Source organism: Ambystoma mexicanum, chromosome 3q, assembly GCF_040938575.1.
Source record: "Ambystoma mexicanum isolate Mex_15411 chromosome 3q, UKY_AmexF1_1, whole genome shotgun sequence".
Taxonomy (NCBI): domain Eukaryota; kingdom Metazoa; phylum Chordata; class Amphibia; order Caudata; family Ambystomatidae; genus Ambystoma; species Ambystoma mexicanum.
This window is the reverse complement of record NC_090926.1, coordinates 56,260,733-56,283,663: the sequence shown is the minus strand read 5'-3', so window position 1 is coordinate 56,283,663 and position 22,931 is coordinate 56,260,733. Positions and strand designations below refer to the sequence as shown.

General features: G+C 45.7%; 1 protein-coding gene across 1 annotated transcript in view; it reads left to right on the top strand.

Moving 5' to 3' along the window:
- Positions 1-22,931, top strand: part of EIF3L (eukaryotic translation initiation factor 3 subunit L) — a 277,699-nt gene that overhangs the window by 12,575 nt on the left and 242,193 nt on the right. The window contains exon 2 of the mRNA XM_069653069.1: positions 11,900-11,948. Within this exon, the coding sequence (XP_069509170.1) occupies positions 11,900-11,948 (49 nt within the window). The remainder of the gene's footprint in view (positions 1-11,899; positions 11,949-22,931) is intronic.

The window sequence follows — 22,931 nt, the reverse complement described above, 5'->3', positions numbered from 1 at the left end:
ATCTAATGTAGACTTATTAAGGACAGGCTAGCAGCAAGTCAGGGGAAGCAAGACCCAGTTGGGGGGCACTCATACAGTTATCCTAGAAGGACTAACCTGGTGATACCAACAGTTGGAAGACACTCATACAATTACCCTACAGGAATAATCTGGTCAAACCAACACATTCATGTTGTAAGGGGGCACAACCTAATCACAGGAGAGTAAAATACCTTTACATCTACTTTCTTTTAGACTGGCAAAACAGTGGCTAAGGAAGAAAAGATGTTAACCATACTTTTAACAATAGTGCATCACACATTCAAGACCAGTAAGAACGTTTGTAACTGTTCACTCTTAGAATTACAGTTACCCACCAACTCTTTATAAGTAAGGAAAAACACTTGATTTCTTTTCTAGGCAGAAGTCCAAATCCCTTCAAAGTCTTTCCCTTGGAGCATGAGTGGTCTCAGTGGCAGAAGGGGGAGTCTCTAGGATAAGTGACCAACAGGCAGTGTTAGGATAAGTTCTTTAGTAGCAAAAAGTCACTTCCTTAGGAAAACCGGCAAACGGGTGAGTACTTTACCTCTAGGGTTAGACGAGGGTCCAGGGGCTTCACAGAAGACACCCCAGCAGGATTCTAGCAGTGGGACTGGGTGTACTGGACGACGGACCTCCCAATCATAGAAATTACCCACAGGCTTAAGGTAAGTATATACCCAAGCCAACACAGTACCTCAGCAATGAAGAAGAGATTGCAGCAGAACTTCAGGGACTGCAGCCAAATTACCCGGTCAGTGGATTCCTTGTCCTGGAGACTGAACACAAGACCTCAGAAGGGACTTTGCAGCAGGGGTCGATGAAGAAGGCTCTAGGCAAGATTTCTCTCGCGGCTGAATGCGGTTCTGGCGCCTTTTCAAGGAGCACAGAAGAAGACAAAAAATCGCGGCTGAATTCTCGTCGTTTAAAAGGTTCAGCACTCTTGTGAGGGGACTTTTTGGACTTGATTCGTGTCTCTGGAGATGCACCAGGATGCCCACGAAGTTTCAGCGAAATTCGGAATTCGGAAGACAGTGCACCGCACAGTGGCTGGAGGTCCCGTGGTATAGGGGTATTGAAGAACGCAAGGTCGCAGCAACCCGTGGGATGGGCCAAAATGCAGGTCTTCGTGAGTCTAGTGGGTCTCACCAGGCTCTGGGTTCGGGTTGTCATTTTCGGAGACCCCAGGTCGATTGGAAGGAAGGGCTGCAGCAGGCTCCGGTTACACAGCAGGCTCTCCGGTTGCTGGAAATCATTCCCGCCGGTTTTCCTTCGTCATCCTCTTCGATTTTCTGTTCCAGTGGTCGACATGACTTCAGCTTCCAGGTTTCCAGTATTTATCAGGAATTGCAACACTACCTCTGCATTCTCTCCCCGCATTTTACAAGAAAGGGGCGTCTGGCTGTCCAATCAGGACAGCCAACCCCCCACTGGGATTTGACCCAGTTGAAGGAAGGCCTAAGACAAAGGAGGGGGAAGTTTTGGACTCCTCCCCACTTCCTGTGCTTACAGACTGACTGGAGCCTTGGCGGGGTGTCCAGGGGACTCCCGCCAAAGACAAAACACAAACAAAGGAATTTCCCCCCCTGGATGTCAGGGGAAGGAACAAGAAATGACGACAAAAACTAAAATGGCAGAAAAAGAAGACCGGGGCCATTTTGGTAAAATGAGCACCCTTGGGTGCCTTTACTGCAGCTGTGATTACAGCCCGCTGTAAAGGTGCACCATAATTAGTAAAAGGTATCACTGCCACCAGCCATTAAAGGTAAGCTTGTCACTGTAACAGAATTGTTCGTTTTAATGTGAAAGGGGATACATTGTATCTCCCCAGCACTCCACATAAGGTGGGATGTGCTGGTTTCACAGAAAAAAATGTAAAAGGGATCAAAAGATCCTTCTACCCTTGGGAACTGTAGTTAACTCAAGGTTAGCACAAGAAAGTTAAATGGGGAGCCCCTAGGGCAACCCCGCAACAACAGGCACTTATTACCAATAAGAAGTTAGACATGATAACTTTTAAAAGACACTATGGAGAGTCTTAAAATGACACCCATAAAAAGAGTTAAAGACAGGCGAGTGTGGAAAAAGGTTCTCACTCACTGAGGTATTAATGAAAAATATCCCACTAGACAAGCAAAAAGTTCTGGAGTTGAACCAGGAAAGGAAGATTTGCCAGCTCTGTGGAAATCTTACCTAACAATGTCCACCTTAAATCTCTTGAGGTAAGAGTATACTCTATTCCTCTTTACATAGGCATTCACACCCCTTGCATTCCAGGTAAGCACATTAACAGTACCCGCCATTTACATCTGTCTCTGTTCAAGTCATCAGCTGCCCCTGGCACTGCGCCTGGCTTCCTGTTCCTCACTCTTGGTGCTCAAAACCTGAATGTTTTGCTACTCTCCTTCAAACGTGCATGCAGGCAAACCCTCCTCAATCCCCATCCTAACTTCCCCAACCAGAAAAACATGCTTTGTTGCCTTTGCTCAGGCATGTCTGCTTCTCGCATCTGCCCAAAGCCATCCTGCCTGGGGCCAGTGCACAGCAGATGGGCAAACAATTGCCCTTGAAAAATAAACCTTGAAGGGTGTTGCGGTCGCCGCCATGAGCACGGTCTCCTCTTCTTTGAAATAAAGCATTGACTGTTTGTAAAACGCACCACATAGAAAGAACACAATTCCAAGTGTCTTTGCGCTGATCTTAAGGGAGATGCAACTCTTTTCAGTAAGCCCTGTAATCCCAGTATGTTTACATAATCATAATCGCGGTACCATCGGAGCGTACCTCTGTACAATACGTGCAGTTACAGGCCCGAGCAAAGCGTGGGCCTTAACAAAGGGCCCAGGGCACATTACCTGAAGTGGTAATGCACCCCCCCCCCCCCTGCGAGGTGCTTATTACTATTAGTACCCCGGCCCGTAAAACCGGGGTACTAAAATAATGTATTTAAATAATTGTATTTGCGAAACGCAGCAAGTAAGGGAAAGTATTTTAAAAAATGACCACCAAGGAAGGAAGAACATAGTCCATTCTTCCTTTCCAAGGTAGCCATTAAAAAATACAGGGGGGGGGGGGGGGAGTAAACCAAGAAAATGGCTGCCATGGAAAGGATTAATCACCTCTCCTTTCCATGGCTGTGTGCTGCAGATCGGCAACGGATGCACTGGGACAGAAGTACCCGGCACGTCCTCTCCTGATCTTGAACGGATTAAGGTAAGTGGGGCGGGGTAGGGAAATATTAGATAAAGCGGAGTGGGTGAGGGGAGAGGGAGCCACTTAACGTCATTCCCCGTGAGGAAAGGGCACCGGGATTACTGTCTGGTAACGCCCGTGTTCTGACCCTCCCCATTGGCTGGGAGGCTGCCACACCGCTGTCGCTGTGTACTAATTTGGAATTGTTTGTGGCTGCAGATGCAACATAATGTACAGTGCCCATACTTGGATAGTGGCCCGAGCTTCACAAGAGGGAATTAACAGCAACCATTCAAACCTAGATTTTGTTCGTAGCTTGATTAGTTATTTATAGTGACTAATGACAGGGCTCAAAAGTTTGCACTTGACACTAGCCATTGGCTTTTGGCGAGTAAGAAATTGCTGTGTGTATTTTTTGAATTGTCGTGGTGAGTGACTTTTTTATGGTTTGCTAGTAACTTTCAACTTGAAAGGTTTTCCCCCGAGTAATGGCATAGATTGTGGTCCAAAATCAAAGTGCTTTACTTTGGGAATTCCGGCATTTATTATCGACTTGGCTTCATTAAATGATTTTCACTGGCAATAACGTTTCATGATAACGACACACACATGCCAGCATTGTCATTTTAATTGCTCCTGTGTGCTGTTGGTGACCTGCCATCTACTAGATTTTGTCATGCACCTAGACAACCAAGTGTAAATTGTAAGACTTTAAACCCATTTTTCTTGTTCATGCTTCATAAATATGCTATACAATGCACCACTTCAACAGATACATTTAAAAAAAAATCTTAGTAGACGCACTTTCCCCTATGTTACTTGGGGCTCTCGTCCTATGCTTGCACTTACGTGCTTGCTAATGCTCCTGCACTAAAGATATTCACCTGCCGTCACGTACCTTAGCTTACAATGCAAAGTGTCCCTTCAGGAGCCACACACGTCCCTCCCCCGATACCCCCTCCACCAGCGCCAAAAGCTGCCTCCGATGCTGCCGTGTTTATAATGTTAATGGCTGCACACAATGACGGCTGGATCATTTAGGGGCCAGGCACCACCTGCCTTGTTTTAATGTTGGGTGTGAGGTTTGATTCAAAACCATTACTCTTTCACCTAGTACAATCCGCATCACGCCACTGTGGCAGCATGTTCCTCATAATCGTCATGCGTGAGCGGTAGCCCAGGCTGGTCCGAGTCTGTGGTGCAGAACGCACTTCCCCGAAGGACCTTGATGGGCGGGGGACCCTTTAGCAGGGCTTGCAGTGTGGCGTACATTTTATGTTTTGCCACTGGTTACAGACACTTGGTCTAGACTCTGAGGTATGTCTGTACACTACTCTGCCAAATCCGAACCTCCCCACACCAAATAAGAGTGGAACACAGATTTTAAACCCCTTGCAATGTTATGAAATGACACTGCAATGGACAAATAAATAATGAATGTGTGTTTAAGGTAAATAACATTTCTCACTAAAGCAACAATGCCTAGACCCTAACAATCGCAAGCAATGGATTACCAAGAGCATAGCATTTGAAAATTTAAAACGTGTTGCAGCGAAATCACACGTGTAAAAATTGCATTTTCTTCCCATTTTAAATTAACCAAACTGTTTTTGATTTGGAGTGCAGCTTTTGGGTTCGGCAGTGGTGGGGCGGGTAGATATTTATCACAGGTACACTTATAGAGTTGAAAATAGGTCTCTAGCTGTGAAAGTGGATGAGTTATCCAAGATAAAAGTGCGCTTTGAGCAAAATGAAGCTGTGAAGTAGGAATGGAAAGCAGTTGTGACGAGAACAATTTTACTTTAAACTAGAGTATTCAGACTAGAGCACCAAAGATGGACACAGTAAGATAAAACCCCTCCCCCCAGCACCGAGCCCTGGCGGAAACCAGTCCGATCACTCGAAATGGGACTTATGGTTTAGGATTACACAAGACAAAATTGAAAAGAGTTGGCGCTAACACTTTAGAAAGTCACGGGCAAGAACACAGAATTCTGACAGTTTTAACAAGTTACCAGGATAAGGATAGGATGTCTTAGAGAGTGGGGTAAGGACAAATGCAAGACAAGATAGGCTATGGATTTCTATGGGGTAAAGGGCAAAGGACAGGTCAGGTCACCGGATGGTCATTCTGGTCACTGGATGGCATAGGTACCTCTGGATGCAGTTAATGGGCAAGCAGTTTGTGGGCTGCAAGCCAGGCTGGTCAGGATGCTTCCCAAAAGAATACCACAGCTTTCCCCTTTGGTTATTTGGGAATTTTAGTGGGATTTCAGAATTGAGGCCTTGCTGGGAATAGGATCAGCGCTGCTTGGGTTTTGCAGTGGGCCCTGGAGTAGGGTCAGCAATGCTTTGGCCTTGTGGTGGGGGTCTGGGCTCAGCAGGATGAATGGAACAGGATGGCGGCGCAGGAAAATCGGGAAGAGTCTGTGTGTCTAGAGCAGGGGTGCACAACTGATTTTGACAGAGGGCTGATTACATGATGGCTATAGTGGGCTGAAAAGTAGATGTGGGGCGTGGTGTGGCAGGAGGCTTTTTCAACCCCCAATTTTTATTAAACAAATGGAAAAAGAATATGTTTTTGAGGTAATGATTTTTATTTGTATTTCAAACTTATTTTGTACTACACATTTTCCATTATCATTTATTTCTATTTAGTTATTGCATATCGTCTGTTTAATTAAATTATATATATTTTATTGACACTTGACATTCCATTATTTTGGACTGCTATACTTTGCTGTTTGGATTGTCCAAGAGGAGTATGGCCTTTGTTGAGTCAGGTTTCCACAAAAAGCAAAGGATGTAAATCTCCTAACTGTGCCTGTTTTTAGCTTTAATTTTGGGTTCACTCTTGGAGTGTGACACTATGCCCCATGGCTCCCACCCCTCAAGCAAACCCTATGCCCCATGGCCCCCACCCCCAACCAAACAATATGCCCCATGCCACCAAGCATGCACCATGTATACATACTCCTACAGACCCCAAGGCCCCCACCCCTGCATACAAACTAACAAGTATACACCATGCACCCATACAGACCCGAACCCACCACCCCAGCACACAAACTCACAAGCATACACCAATACACTATGCACCCATACAGACCAAGCACCCCCCCCCCCCCACCCCCCCTCCCCGGCACACAACCTCACAAGCATACACCAATACACTATGCACCCATACAGACCTGAAGCCCCCAAAACCCCCCCACCCCAACTCACAAGCATACACCGTGCACCCATACAAATCCGAACCACCCCCCCCCCCCCCCGACCCCAAACTCAGCATCTCAACATACACTGCACTTCTCTCTGAGAAGAGGAGGATCGCCTGAGCCACTGTGCTGGTCAGTAGGCCTTAGACTTCTGTCAACCTTGAAAACTAAATTTGAAGCCTTGTGGAGGAAGATGAGGCAGTTCTGCCTGATGTGCCTCTGATGGGACATTCATTCTGCCCTGTAGGCTAGTAAGGGACCTTACTGTGTCAGTGTCCACCTTCCTTGCCTTAAAGGCGTTGTCTATCCTAGTACCAAATAGGTTTTCCCCTTCAAAAGGCATATCTATGACTTTATTCTGTACCTCTCGGCAGAAATCTGTACAGCGAAGCCAGCCTTGACGCTAAAACACTGCTTCATTTCCAATTTGTTTAAAGCCAGTTTTGCTTATATCAACCGCTATATTCAGGATGGCGAGGACTTCCTTTCTTTTCTCCTCCGGCAGGTGCTCCAGGATTGTGGCCATCCTGTGCCACATTTCCCTGTCATATCTTGCCATGATGGTAAGGGCATGCTCTGTAGTGGCTCCAATGGCTAGCACTTTCTTCCCAATGCAGATACCTTTTCGCCCTTCATTCTCTAGAGGGACTGATAATTGTTGTGACTGTGAATGTACTTTCCTTCCTGCTGCTGCTGATACTGCCATCTCAGGGTTGGGCTTCGAGGTAAGGCATTTCGGCGTGGATTAAGGGGCTTTGAATTTGTTTTCAAGCCTTCCTTTCACCACCGGCTCAGTGAATGAGTGGTTCATAGTCGGTAGGCCTCCTTCCCACACATGGTCAAGGATGGGAATGGAGACTATTGCCCTTCCATGTTTGCTCATGTGTGCCCATTGGCGCGCCTTAGTTGAATATCCTCACTGTGCAAATTTAAATTTGGTTGCCTAAATATCATCCCCACTGCAAAATTGTTTTGGCTACCTATTATCCTCTTTCTGCAAAGTTGAACTTAGAAGTGTGCCTATTAGCGTGCCTTGGCTGATTCTAGAAGTGTGCCTAATATCCTCTCGGTACAAAGTTGATTCTAGAAATGTATATAACACCACCACTCTGGCATAGCAGGATTTGACAGTGCCTCCAATAACATCACTGTGCCAAGTCTTGAAAGTCTACCCTATATAGGGTGAGCGGGTGAAGTGGATGCACTACATCGGGTGAAGTATGGCGATGGAACGGGTGAAGTATGGCGATGGAACGGGTGAAGGGTGTGGATGGAATGGATGAACTGACATAGAATGGGTGAAGTAGGTGGAACAGGTGAAGTAGTAGAACGGATGAAGTAGGTGAATGAATGGGTGATGGGCTTGGAACCAGCGAAATGGGGGGAACTAGTGAAGTGGGTGCAATTAGTTAAGTGAATGGAACGTGTGAAGATGACGTATGTGTATAGATGATGCATGGACAAAGGATAACGTGGGTAGAACGAATGAAAGGAGTAGTGCATGGAACGGATGGGAGTGCATGGAACGGAAGAAGTTCATGGAACTATTGGAGTGGGCGGGATCTCAAGCACCTACAGTAAACCACCATATTCACATCTCTACGCTTACTCTCTTCTTTACACCACCACTCAAATAGAACACAGTCATACTATGACACCATTCGGTATAGCTGTTCTCATACCAATATCTGCCTCATACTCCCCATCACTCTAAATAAACACTGCTGGTTACACACCCCCAGCCAGGTGTTCTCCTCGGGCCTAATGCAGCCACGATCAGTCTGGATAATTCCTGCCAGAACGAACACATACTATTGACCTCTCAACCACCACACCTACCGCTAAGAAGCAGCTATTACACAAACGCCACACCAGCTGCACACATATCCGGTGCTCACATGCACCTTTTGTCTCTCTCTACTGACTTGAACTTCGGTTCCCAAGGGCATTCAACCTATATAAATGCAAAGTAACATAACTTTCACACACACACACCCCTCCCTCCCGCAAGTCTTTGTTGCTGGTGGGCCGGACAAAACGGCATGGCGGGCCGCAACTGGCCCGCGGCCCATATGTTTTGCACCCATGGTCTAGAGTCTTGTCGGGGACTCTATTTATAATGCATAGTGACATCACCTAAGTATATGGCTGGGCACGCCTCTAAACTACTGGATTGTTCAGGGTTGCTAGTTCCCGCCTCGCTCTAAGCTGGTTGTATTTTAAGGGAATGATGTCAGATTTATGTGAGTTTACAATGTTTAAAAACCTCCCACAGTTATTTTATCCAAAATCCAGTTTTGCCACAAACGGTACATTTATACAATTGAAATCTCTTAGCAAATTATTTACACAGGTTATATTTTATGTTGCGCATAGCACTCCAACTCAGCAATCCATGAGACATTGTTTCGCCCTTTTAATACTTTTTGGTAATTTTGAGTATGAATGATTTGATCTAAAATTCCATAACTTTATACACGTGTGGATTAACATGAGGGATGCAAGTATAAAAATTTGCATTGGCAACATGAATGCATTTCTTGTAATCTGCAATACTTTAACCATTTCTATTCCCAAGGTGTCAGTGAATTCTACCATGTCTTCAATAAAAGCCCATAAAATCAAATTTCAACTAGTTTCAAGTTTTTATGGCGGTTCCCTTCCTCTGGGGGAATCCTTGGCTGTGCCAACTGGAATAACCCGTTTATTTTTTTAGAGCTTGCAAACTCCAGCCCAGGTGGTTTAAAACATTTTAATTTCTTATTTTGGGTCTTGAATTCAAACAAAACGAACCTGTGGAATAAAATAGCCCATATGTGTATTACCAGCAACAAAACCCCTTTGCATTGCTAGATAAGGCAGGCTTTCATTCAACAGTTTACTTTTAAACAGGCATTTTTCTCCTTTTTAGTTTGCAAACCATATTTTTATACACGTGTGATGCAAAGCGGGCATTTCATTTTCAATTCGGTTTTGCATCTCCCTCTGGATTGCCACACGGTCTTGCAGCTACAGTCATTTCTTGTATGCAGGAGTTTTGTTTTGAAGCACAGATACCTTGAAATAGACATGGCTCAGATAGCTGGAGTTTCTTTTGAACTACTGAGCTTTGATACATTGTGTAGAAAATTAAGCGTTTTCTCGTGCGGTAAAAGTGAAGTTCCTTGTTGATTTTTCTCAGAGTTGGTTTGACAGTGCCTGTCATTCAGAAATCATGCTTGGTTTTGCTGAAGCACAATGAGATATACTGGGCATGGCAGGGCCTTATTAATCAGTCATTTAAGGAAGAACAGATGGAAATAGCGTTAGAGCATTTTTTTAAAGGTGAAAAAGCCTCCTTTTTAAAAGGGATTGTGGGCCTGCAGCAAGGCAACACTGCTTTTAACCTTTATTAATTTGGTATATGTCAGAACACACTGGAAAGCTCCCTTAGTGTGTCCTCTTGTTCCATCCTGCCCAATTTGTGCTTGGCAAGATGGTGCAGGCATCTTTTATGTTGCTGCAAAACTCAGTTTTAAGGCCATGGTGCTCACAGGAGCCAGCATAACTGTTCTGCGAAAATGCAGCTGGTTTTGGCGATATTCTGTTCAGTGGTTCAATGTAGCCCACATGAGTGAACTGGAGAGGCCTCTTAATCACAGAAAATACCCCAAAACTACACAGGAATTACAAGAGACTTGAGGTAAGTAAATAATCGAGCCAGTACAGTACCTCAGTACAGAAGAAGATTTTGCAGCAGAAGAACTTCAGGATCTGCAGCCAAAAACCTGGTCTGTGGATTCCACATTGTGGTGACTGTAAATGGGACCTTGGAAGGGATTTTGCAGCAGGGATCAACATGGAAGGCTCTAGGCAAGGTTTTCTTCGTGGCTGGATGCGGCTATGTGGATTTGGCACCTTTTTCAGGAGCACAGAAGAACACACAATCGTTGGTTGGATTCTCATTATTACAAAGGTCCAGCACTCTGGTGAGGGGACTCGCTTTGTGTCTCTGGAGATCCAGCAGGATGCTCACAAGTTTCAGCGAGATTCGGAATTTGGAAGACTGCACCGCACAATTGCTCAAGGTCCCAGGGTATTGGGGTATTGCAGCCCCACAAGGTTGCAGCACCGCATGCAATGGCTCAAAATGCAGGTCTTCTTGAGTCTATTGGGTCTCGCCAGGGTCGGGGTCGTCTTCGTCATTGTTGGAGTCCCCAGGTCTATTGAAAGGAAGGGCTACAGCAGGCTCAGGATACACAGCAGGCTCTCTGGTCGCTGGAAATCGTCTCGACTGCTTTTCCTTCATCATCCTCTTCGGTTTTGGTTCCAGTGGTCGACTTGTCTTCAGTTTACAGGTTCAGAGTATTTAACAGGAAGTACAGCACAACAGCTGCATTCTCTCCCTGCATGTTCAATCAGGACTGTCAGCCCCCCACTGGGATTTTTTTCCCCACTCAGGCAAGGAGGAAGACAAAGGGCTGTGGAGTTTTGGACTCCTGCCTTCACAGACCGGCTAGAGCCTGGGTGGGGAGTCCCAGGGACTCCCGCCAAAGATAAAAATCATGCAAAGTAATTTCCCGCCCTGGATGTCGGAAGGGAGAAGAAAGGACAAGAAGCATTGAAATGGTGAGAAAAAAAAAACGATCTGGTAAAATGAGGTCCCTATACTGCAGCTGTGAACACAGCCTGCCGTAAAGGTGCACCGAATTAGTAAAAGGTATCACTGCCACCAGCCATTTGAAGGTGAGCTTGTCCCTGTAACATAATTGTTACAGTATTAGTGTGAAATGGAATACATGGTAACTCCCCAGCAATCCACATAAGGTGAGGTGTGCTGGTTTCACCAAATAAAATGAAAAGGGATCCACAGATCCTTTCTACCCTTGGGAACTGGAGTTCTCTAAAGGTTAGCCAGAAAAAGTTAAAAGGGGAGCCCCCAGGGCAACCCAGTAACAGGCACTTATTGGCAAAAGTTTGTCAAAGAGAATAACTTTAAAAAGACAGTATGGGGATTCTAGAAAATGACACCCATAAAAAGAGTAAAATATTCTGTGAGTGTGGAAAAAGGTTCCCACTCAGAGGTATAAGGAAAAATAATCCACCAGTGAAGTAAACATTTCAGGGGTTGACACAGGTCGGGAAGAATTACCATTACTATGAAAATCTTACCTAATGTGTTATTTGGCAAGGGCTTATTTCATACTGGTCTGCATGATTAATGGCGGGGTTTGGGGTGGGTAGTGTATTGCTTGGAATACGCGATGGGTGTAATATTAGACCGCACACTATACAGTTGGGATTTTTTTATTGCATGTATTTTGAAAATGGATCAATTACCAAGAAGTGCATGCTTTTTTGTAAAATGCAGAAGTTTATTTGAATCTAGGTTCCTAACTCGCCTACTTAACCACATCTCCCCTGAAGAATGAGAAGTGCACCTGTCCTGTGCTCGATCATGATTAACGTTGACCTTTTTTTTTCCTCCTCAGGGTCAATATGATCCGTACAACTACCAAGCTGATTACGACATGCACACAGGTAAGTGACAGCCTCCCGTAACTTGGATATTTAAATGTTCATAATATGCTGCATGCCTGTAGGCCTCAGAGCGCACAAAGAACAAGACTAACAAACAAGAAATTGAACTTGAGAATGGCAGGTTAGGAGAACAGGAAGGCCAATCATGCGACTTGCCTAATCTGCTGAGTTGAAGAGGGCAAGTTTTCATAGCATTTTTTAAAATCAGCCATCAAAGGAGTTGTTCTTAAGGAGAGGGCAAGCTTAGTCCAGTCTCGGTCTGCATGAATTTCATAGGTTGTACCGTCAAATTTGGGAGATTTTGAAAGTGTAATTGTCTCCCGCCTGTGGTATCCGCGCAGGTTGCTTAACTTTCAGGTGTTTTATCAAATACAGACGTGCCGCTGCATTTCAGCATTTGTGTGTAAGGGTTAAAGTCTTGTGAATGATACTTTGATTAATAGGTACCCTGTGTAAGGACTTTCTGTGTAAGGTTACATGCTTGCGTTTAGACAGTCCATGCATCGCTCTAACTGCTCCATTCTGTTTTGTCTACAAACTGCAAGTTGTGTTGAGATGTGCCGACCAACGGGCTATTGCAATAGTCCAATTGGAAGTTTACCATGGCAGTGGGCAGTTGCGCTCTCTTCTTGGGCGATTGGAAAGGTCTGATCTGATGTTTATTCGCATATACACATGCCGAACGTATATGGGATACTTGTTTCATTGAAAGGTTGCAGTCAAGGTATACTCCCAATGTATTGACCTAATTGGATACCGGTATCTGGTTGCCCAGAATTGTAAAGTTGGCGAAAAGAGGGTCTGATTTCCTTAAACGTGGCCCTGTGGCAACAAATAGTGTTTTTTTCTTTTCTCTTTTTATTTATTTTTTTTTTCCTCACTGTTTAGAGCTAGTGAGTTGGCTGCCATCCATAGTTTTATAGCTGTTCAGTATTTTAGTGTCTTCTGCGTGATTGCCTGATAACTTCAGGAGTATCTGCGTATCATCAGCATAGTTTGCATATCGGACATCCATGTCATCAAGGAAGGGGCGTGATCTAGATTTTGAAAAGGGCGAGGGACAAACAAGAGCCCTGTGGAACACCACATGTGGTGGTAATGTATGATGACTGGACATCCTCTATGGCTACTCTTGAAGTTCTTGTACCTAGAATGACATCCACTGAGAGGTTTTCTTAGAGCAATTGACGATTTCTTCCAATCTTTTTTTTTTTTTTTAGTAGCCCATGATCTACAAGATCAAATGATGCTGCAGATAGTTCCAGCATCAATAGTGCAGGATGGCCCTTTTCCATGATCTCAATGTTAGATTTGAGTTTCAATAGCACGATCACAGTACCATGTTCTGAAACCGGATTGGTAGGACCCTGAGGTTTTTTTTTTTTTTTCCTCAATACATTTTTGCAACTGCAAATGGCCCACTCTCCAATATTTTAAGAAGAAATGGGATGTTGGTAATTGGTCTATAGATCATGGTGGATGCTGGGTCCAATGTAATTTTCTTAAGCAATGGAGTAATCCATGCTTCTGTTAGACTGGAACCGTTCCATCTAGATGTCAAATTTAACCATTTTGGTAATCCATGCAAGCAGTACTTCCATGGAGTTCTTTAGTATGTTAGCAGGGCATATGTCCCCCCAAACACGACGTTGGTTTAAGTTTCCGAACTATGGCACTGATTTTGGCTTCCGTACAGATGTTAAACTCAAATTTGGGAGATGACGTTTTACGATTAGTTGGTGTCAATAAGTGTTGGGATTTAACATCTTCTTGTCTTCTTGAACCTTAATTAAGGATCCTTGGCCGGTGGCAATGGCCTGTTGGTGCCCAGTGGTTCTATTTACAAATTCATTTTCTATAGCTGGACACCAAGCATGGTCTCTGGTGATGGCGGGAAAAGGTGATTGATTTTTTTTTTGGTTCGAATTGGAGGTAGCAATAGTAATTCTTTGACTGGAACTCCTGGTTTTGGCTTCTACAACAGTTCCTTTAAATATTTGCACTGCTTCTTTATATTTGTTTAATGTAATGGGAGATGGATTCTTATGCCTTTCCCGTTCCAGGCCTCTCTTCACTTTCCTGGTTCAAATTATGCTATCATTATAGAGTTTTTGATACTCTTTGAACTTTCTCCAGTGCAAATGCATCAGTAGTGGAGACGATGGGGTGCTGCACTAGATCAGTGGCATTAGTAAATTATTCTATAGGTTGTGGATTAGCTCGTCGTGGTGTGGAGAAGTTGGACGACATGTTTCTGAGGTTCCTACTTTTCCTTACTATTGTAGGATTGTTGCCCATTCTAGTGGGTGCGGTGGGAAGTTACAAGGTCATATTGACCAAACAATGGTCATACTAGATACAGGGCTGAGTAGAACTGGATATAACGCTGAGGTTGTGAGACGGTATCCAATCTGTGTCCTCCCCTATGGGTTTGATTAGTAACCTGTTGGGTGAAACCCATGGCCTCGAGACTTGCCAAGTGATACTGCATGTGTATCAAGTGGGTTTTCAGCCCAGAGGTTAGTCTCCTGCAATGATGACATGAGATTTGGGTTTAGTGAGATTGTTCACTATTGCAAGTAGTTCTTCGAAAGATATTGTTTTGTGGAGGTCTATATAGAGTGAGGATTGTCGGGGAGCAGTTGTGGCTAATCTTCATCTTTATTGTTGGGCTCTTGCATCCCTCAATAATAGGGGTATTAACTGAGGGACTGTCAAGATGTTCTTTGAAAATGAGAGCTACGCTGCCTCCTCATTGTCCTATGCGATCAGTTCTTAATATTTTGTTTCCTCGGGGGTAATGAGGGTGAGGCTGATAACTGAGCCGTGTTGTTAAGCCAGGTTTGTTAAATACCAGCATATCAATGTTCTTTAGAGAAATATGGCCGGCCACCTCTATCCCGTGTTGTATTAATGAACGTGTGTTTAACAAGGGAGAGGTTCAATTGCTTCCTGGCAAGAGTAACATTAGTGTTCAGTTTAGCATCCAAGTCTTCAGAAGGTTTTGACTGAGGTGTTAATTGACTGGTATATAATCATTGCGTTCTTATTATTTAGTGTAGGAGGATTACTGTGTAGGCCTGAACTGAGCTCTTTGTCACATTCTAGAGCATTTGACAATTGATGTTTTAGCATCAGGGGTGGCTCTTAATGTGTGGCAATGAATCTCTGCAAGTGGATGTTTCAGGAGTAGATGACGATTCCTCTGTTTGGTATCTCTCCATAATAAGTGAATGTTTTGTTTTAGGGCTATCCTGATCTGTTATTCTCCTTGGTTTGTTCGGGGCAGCGTTGGTTATTTCGAATGTATTGTGTCCTCCCACCTATTCCTTATCTTTGATATTCAGTATCCAGCTTCAGCTGCTTCGGAATGTTTTTTCGGCAGAGGGCGCTGTGCATCGATGCAGTCAACTCGATGTCCCTCAAGGGTCTAGAGGATGTCATCGAAGGCATAAATAAAATGCGCAGCGCCCATAGGCTTCAGTTCCATTTTTCCAAGTAAGCTTATGCATGGAGCTATGGCACGCTTCAGTACTCTCGCAAAATATACGAAAATGTCTTCGACAAAGACTACCCCGAAGAACGGCTTAAAAAGTGTCAACACTACGAAGCCAAGATGACGCTGAGCGAAAGGGGAAATTGGCAGTAGGTGGAACCCCAAAGAAATCATCATAGACTACCCTGTCGAAGAACCTTCTTCTGCCGATGTGAAAGGCGACCCTCCTCGAAGGCAAAAAAAGATGTCCTGCTCAAGGAGTGGCTCCCACCACTCGTCACGGAAGAAGAGGCACCATAAATCGCCTACTTAGTCCTCGTCTGACTCCTCTCTTGAGAGCTATGTACCACAAAGGCCTCCATTCCTACTGAATGGGAAGCATTTAGGCAAGAAATGCTTAAGATATTACAGTGCCAAAAGCCCTCGACAAGCCATGCTTCTACCGCACCTTCGAAAGCCGGTAAGGAAAGGGCTCGAGCCAAATCCTGTGCGCCCCCGATCCCAGGACGAAGGCCAGATCCACATCGAGAGCCGTCGACACGATGGGAAATAATAGAGGGATCCTTCGAGCCATAAGTCAAAAGACTGGTCGAGGCCATCGACGCCAGCTGTTCCATCGACAACAGTGGTGCTTCGGTGCCATCGAAGTCGAAATTTCTTCCTCGAAGATATCGACTCCTTGACATCGGGTTTGACATTTTTGAAACCTTTGATGGTTTTACCTGGAAAAAAACCTTCACTCCTTTACCAAGAAAGGAATTCTTTAAATCTCTAACTTCTATTTGAGGACAATGAGCCTCTGATAATGCAGTACGGCACACCAAATGTCCTGGATAGCTTAATTTCAGAGGCATCCAGACTGAAAGATCTTCATGAAAATTTGCAAACCGCTAGTGGAGTGACGCTTCACCAGAATTAGAATTTGGGGAAACCTGAGTCACGAACATGAAGATGCCACATACAGGCAGTTGATGACCAGGGCAGTTGATGACCAGGGTAGAGGATTACCTGGGATGGAGCTGACCTGCCACCCCTTTCGAACAAGAGGCCCTTCCAGACATCCTTGATAAAGGTCCTCCAAAAGGATCCCATTTTACCTTTCCACATTAAGGGCCAATTGGGAAGCACCAGTCCAGCTGTTAGTAAGAATACCGTCCATCAAGTCGCGACCCTAGCTACTTATTGATGCACTCTACCCCAGAAAGTCAGGTGATACAGGCGCCAACTGCTACCTCAAAACAGGCAGCCTATCCAACCATCCAATTGGACACGGATGATAAAAGTGTAGATGCTTGGTCCAGAAAGTTATTTTCCGCTGGGAGCATGGCTCTTAAATCGTCCAACTCTGTCCACATGTGCCTTGGCAAAGGTTTCATACACTCTATGGGATTGCATTTCTATGGCGGCTGAGCATATTCCTTTCCTGAGGTGGAGGAAAGACTGTTTTTTTTTTTTTTTTTTTTTTTTTTTTAAGCCATTGTTAAGGATGGTAAGGAAGTCGTGTGCGAGTCTCTTCAATTGGGTCTGAACTCCACTGATGACCTCAGCAGAGCAATGGCGGCAAGCACCGTAATTTGCAGATTTGCATGGTTAAGGAAGTCTGGATTTGCACCGGATGTGCAATCTAGACTCCTTAACGTACCTTTCACGGTTTTCTTCTTTTTGGCACCAAGGCTGATGAAAGCTTTGAGAAGCTGCAGACCTTGAAGGCGGCAGCCAAATCTTTGGGTGCTGCTATTAGGCAGCTCCAGCCTTTTCACCCCAGTAGACCGTCTTGGAGGGGTAGACCCTTTCACTACTACTCCTCAGTTGGAAGAGCGAATAGCTGGTCAAAGAGGCCATAGAAGGTTCCCTTGTGTTGGACGAGGGAGAGGTGCAAAGCCCGCTAAAGCAGGGGCATCTTTACCAACCGCCCTTGCTTCAGCCACCTCAAAACCTCTGAGGTCTTGAGTCCCGACGCCCCAGTGGGAGGTAGACGGTCTCTGTATCTGAAAGAATGGCGAGACAATACTACTGATGCTTGGGTATTAGAAACAATAGCCCATGGTTACTGTCGCCCCTTCATTCAGAAAACTCGGAACCATCCACCAGGAGCCATTCTTTGAAGGTTCCAGATCCGTTCCTTGTGCAGGAAATGTTGACCCTGCTGGAGAAAGGTACTATAAAGCCAGTACTTGTAACAGAGAGGAACAAAGGATGGTATTTGCTATATTTCCTGTTACACCCCCTCCCACCCCCACCCCCAAAAGAAGGACGAAGGAGGACCAGTTCAAGATGGTCACATTTTCTTAGATCCTTCAGGCCTTCGAACTCCAGGATTAGATGGCGTCATTGGACCTTCAGGGGGCTTATTTTCATGTGCCAATCCATCTCCAGCACAGACAGTACCTGAGGTTCGCCGTTGGTGGTTCTCATTATCGGTTTTGAGTGCTGCCTTTCGGGCCGACCTCTGCCCGAGGGTTTTCACAACTGAATGAGATGGTGGCAGCAAGTCTCAGGAGGGTTGGGGGGGGTCACGTCTACCCCTACATGGACGATTGGCTGATCAGGGCACATTCTCCTGAACAAGTCCTGTATCCTCTCAACATCACCTGCCACTCTCTTCACAGACTGGGCTTCTCCCTCAATTACAAGAAGTCCCATATGACACCATATCAAAAGCTCCAGTTCATCGGGGCTGTACTGGATACATCCTTGGGGAAAGAGCTAGCCAACCGAGGTGAGGCCTAAAAACATTCTGCAGATGGTCTCCGAGTTTGAGTGCCCAGCGTCTGCCGGCCTTTGACTTTTTGAGGTTTCTCAGCCTCATGGCATCCTTCTGGTGCCAGAGGCTCGCCTAAGAATGAGATCCTTTCAATGGGCTCTCCAGACACAATGGTCTAAATTCTCGGGCAATATGTCAGACCTACTTCAGGTTCCAAGCAGGGTCGCACAGGATCTTCTGTGGTGGGCCTGCAAGGACAATATTCTGAAGGGAGAACATTTTTGGCAACCATGGCCGGAGATGACGGTAGTGACAGACGCCTCACACACGGGGTGGGGAACCCACGACAACGATCTGACTATCGGCGGTTGTTCTCCATCGCCAAATTACACATCAATCGGAGCTGAGGTCAGTCAGACTAGCGCTGAAGGCCTTTCTGTCCTCTGTACCGGGAAAGAATGTCCTGATAATGACGGACAACACAGTGGTCATGTACTACCTCAACAACAAGAGACGTGTAGGGTCACTACCACTGTGGGGAGGGGTTATGCAGCTCAGGTACTAGGCAGTACAAGAAGGAATCTCCCTGTCAGCAGTTCACCTAGCCGGAGAGAACACGGCTGGGGATGCTCTGAGCAGGCAGAGCACAGTCTCCCACGAGTGGGAACTAGCTCGGGAAGTCCTTCAAGAGATCTTTACCCTTTGGAAAACCCCCTCAAGTGGATCTGTTTGCGACCAGTGTTAACCGGAAGTGCGAACTGTACTGCTCCAGGGAATTTCCCCCAAGAGGAGCTCTAGGAGACACGTTCATGGTCGACTGTGAGTTTCCACTCCTGTACGAGTTTCCTTCATTCCTCACGTGATCAGTAGGTTGAGAAAGTTGGGAAACACATGATCCTAGTTGCCCCGATTGGGTCAGGAGTGCGTGGCACCCGGACCTTCTTGATATGTCCATCTGCCCTCCAATATGTTTTCCACAAAGAGAGGACCTTCTCTTGCGAGAGGAGGGATGGGTTCTCCATCCAGAGGTCAAGACGCTCAGCCTTCATGCATGGTTTCTGAGTTACAAGGATTGGGACCTCCTGGATGACGTCATGGAGATTTTGATCTCGGCCAGTAGGCAAGCAACAAAGTATTTTTACTGCTGCTGCAACAAATTCTGCAGCTGGTGCAGGGACAAGAATCTGGACCCTTTTGCTATGCTAAACACCGGATGTGCTATCCTTTCTACTGTACCTAGCCAATCTGGGGCTCTAGGTTGGGACCATTAAAGGTTATTTGGCGGCACTATCCATCTTCAAGCGCTCGTCTGAGGAAACGTCATATTTTAAGATACCTTTTTGGCAATACCATTTCTGAAGGGACTCACTAATGTGTTCCCTCATCCCCCTTTCAGTTTCCCATTTGGGATCTCAATCTGGAGTTGAAATTTCTTATGTGCACCATTTAAACCTCTACATTTGTCCTTTTAAGGTTAACTTTCAAGACCATCTTGTTGGTAGCACTAACTTCAGCCCGTAGAGTGAGCGAGTTGCAAGCACTAACCTCAGAACCTCCATTTACGGTGTTTCACAAGGTCGGCCTGAGGGTTAAGCCTTCATTTTCATTTCAGATATTAATTTGGGACAAAAGATTGTTGCCCACTTTGTACCCTGCACCTCATTTTAGCACGGAGGAGGAGAGATTACACTGGCTCGATCCATGTAGAGCTCTGAGCTTCTACATTTCTAGATTATCAAAACTTTGCCTAGATGACCAACTATTCATAGGTTATAATGGTCATAGACTGGGTCAGGCTGTGACCAAGAGCAGACCTTATCCAGATGGATTATTCTAGCATTTTCAGACTGCTACAAGCTGGCGGGCTAGGATCCTCCAGAAGGCTTGATGGCCCATTTCACTAGGGGCATAGCTACTTCCTCTGCTTGCAAAGAGTTGTTCCTATTAGAAACATTTGTGAGGCTGCTACGTGGTCCACAAATCACCCTTTCACCAAGTATTACTGCCTTGAGTCGACCCAGAGTCACGAGCTGTCCTCCGTTCTGTTCATGGAAACCATTGATGACAAAATTCCTACTGCCTCCACCAAAACAAGATGAAGAATACATGGGAGGACACAATCCATTCGAAGAACAAGTTACTTATCCCTGGTAACTTTCTTTCGACTCAATGTTCCTCACACTTAATTTTTATCGCCCTCCCAGCCTAGCCCTCAGTAGCATTTCCCATGCTATTACAGCTTTCGCTCCTTCAAAGCCTAGTGCAGTCAAACCCATGTTGATGCAGGTAGTTCTACTTGAGAATGACACGAAAAAACAGAACTGAAGCCAACAGGCATTGCGCATGCTATTTATGCCTTCAGTTACATCATCCTCGAGACCCTTGAGTCAACTGCATCAATGCACATCACCCTCTGCTAAAATTTGTTTTCCGAAGCAGCTGAAGCTGGATATTTAATATCGAAGATGAGGAATACATGGGAGGAACATCAGTCGAAAAAATGTTACCAGGGGTAAGTAACTTGTTGATCAATGGGGAATAACAAAATCTGACCAGGGATAACTGCCCTTGATGAGTTTATTTATTTTTATTTTAGTATTTGTAGAGCGCACTACAGCCCAGAGGCAACGAGGCGCTATAAGGAGATTTAAAGAAGGCTTGCTTGAGGGTTACAACAAGCGGCCCCATATGGTCTACTTGGGTAGATTCAGTTACAGGGTTACAGACGATATACAGTCCTATTACATAGTTGCAACGGGTATACAGTGAAGGTTACAGTTGGTTACTCATATACTTTTCTAGGTAGCACAAGGCATAACCGAGCGTGTGCTGGTGATATAGTGGAGGTGTAGACCTAGACTGAGGGGCTCTTTTATACAAAGAGTTGGGTTTTTAAGGCCTTGCAGAAGGCTGTGTGAGACTCAATTGATCTAATCTGAGCTGGGAGGTTGTTCCATAGGGTCGCCGCCATAGAGGGGAAGCTAGTGCCTCCTGCCCGCATTCTGCGCGTGTGCGGGACAGTGATGCGATTAGCATAGGCTACTCTAGACGGTCTGTTGATTGTTTGTCTGGTAATCCTCTGTCAGATAAGGGGGGGGGCCTGATCGTGCAGACATTTATGTGTAAGGGCCAAGGTTTTGAAGACCACCCTTTTCTTGATGGGGGGGAGCCAGTGTACCTGCCTCCTGATCCCTGAGATGTGTTTTCTGCGAGAGGTGCCAGTAGCAGCTCTTAAGGCATTATTTTGTGCAATGTGGAGTTTGGTGAGGTTTTTTGGGAAGTTCCAATGAACAGCGCATTGCAGTAAAGTCTGGAGCCGATGATGGCTCTGGCAATTGAGATGCAGCTTTGCTGAGATAGGAAGGGCCTGATGGCATTGATGAGTTTGGAGTGATATGCTGCAGAAGAGGCGATGGCATTGACCTGTCTGTCCATGGTGAGGCTGGGTTCTAGATATACACCCAGTGTTTTGATGGTTTGGGAGATTCTGATGGGAATATTATCCACGGTGAAGGATTGATATTTGGCGTCAAGTTTGCCCAGTGTAGATGGGGAGCCAACAAGCAGTAGTTCTGTCTTATCACTGTTTAGACAGAGCCAGTTCTCCGCCATCCAATCATGGATGGCGGCATAGATCCTATTGTGTGTCCAGGTCTGAGGTGTAGTCACCTGACAGGGGGATGAGGACCTGTGTCGTCTGCATAGTTTGTATATGAGATGCCCAAGGAGTCCAGAATCTTGAAGAGAGGCCTTGTGAAGAGATTGTAGAGTGTGGGGGCTATGCAGGAGCCCTGTGGGACTCCGCATTTGATGGAGCTGGGCGTAGCGTTGGCGGAGTCAGAGAAGACCTTTACCCTCTCTTGAAGGAACGAGGAGATCCAGTTGCATGCTTTGGCCGAGAAGTGGGCTGAGTTCGTGAGATGGTGGCATAGCGTTTTATGTTCGACCAGATCGAAGGCCGCAGAGAGGTCAAGGAGCAGGAGGAGAGATGGTTTGCCCGCATCTTAGGTCGTTTATTTGATTTTTTTAGGTCAAGTAGTGCCTTCTCGGTACTATGTCGAGGGCGGAAGCCCGACTGGCGTAGGCCGAGGAGGTGGTTGTCTTCAATAAACTTTTGAACCTGCAGGTAGGCTGCTTTGTCCAAGATTTTTCACAGAAAAGGGACGGTTGTGATGGGACGGTAGTTCCCTGGGATGGAGGGGTCGAGAGAGGGTTTTTTTAGGAGAGGTTTGACCCGAGCTTCTTTTAGAGAAGTCGGTACATGGGATGATTGGAAAGAGGCGTTGATGAAAGCAGTGATGATAGGAGCCAGGGCTGGAGCGCAGTCTTTGATAATGTGAGAGGGGCAGGTATCTCCCTTGCAGTTAGAGGGCTTAATAGATGTAATGAGTGCAATGACCTCAGGTTCAGTCATGTTCGAGAATTCAAATTTAGGTATTTGACTGGGAGCGTCTGGCGATTGGGCTGGAGGAGCTTTAGTGCGATCAAGTAGAGCGGATAGTGCTTTTTGGTGCGCTAGGATTTTGGAGTTGAGGCCTGATGCGGGGGGGGTTGTCGAGAGATTGGTATTTGGCTAGGATTTCCACCTGATATCTAGTTTTTAAGATTGTAGGCATGGTGTTGCGATGTTAGTAAAGTCTTACCTTTTTGATATGGATGCGACAAGTGGAAAAGCAGAGCTGGTGAGGAGGGATGATAGTTTCCTTGCACAAACCGGCATTCACAAGGGAACTAATAAATGCAAAGAAGACCTGCCGTTCTAACAAACTGGCTCCACAAAGTA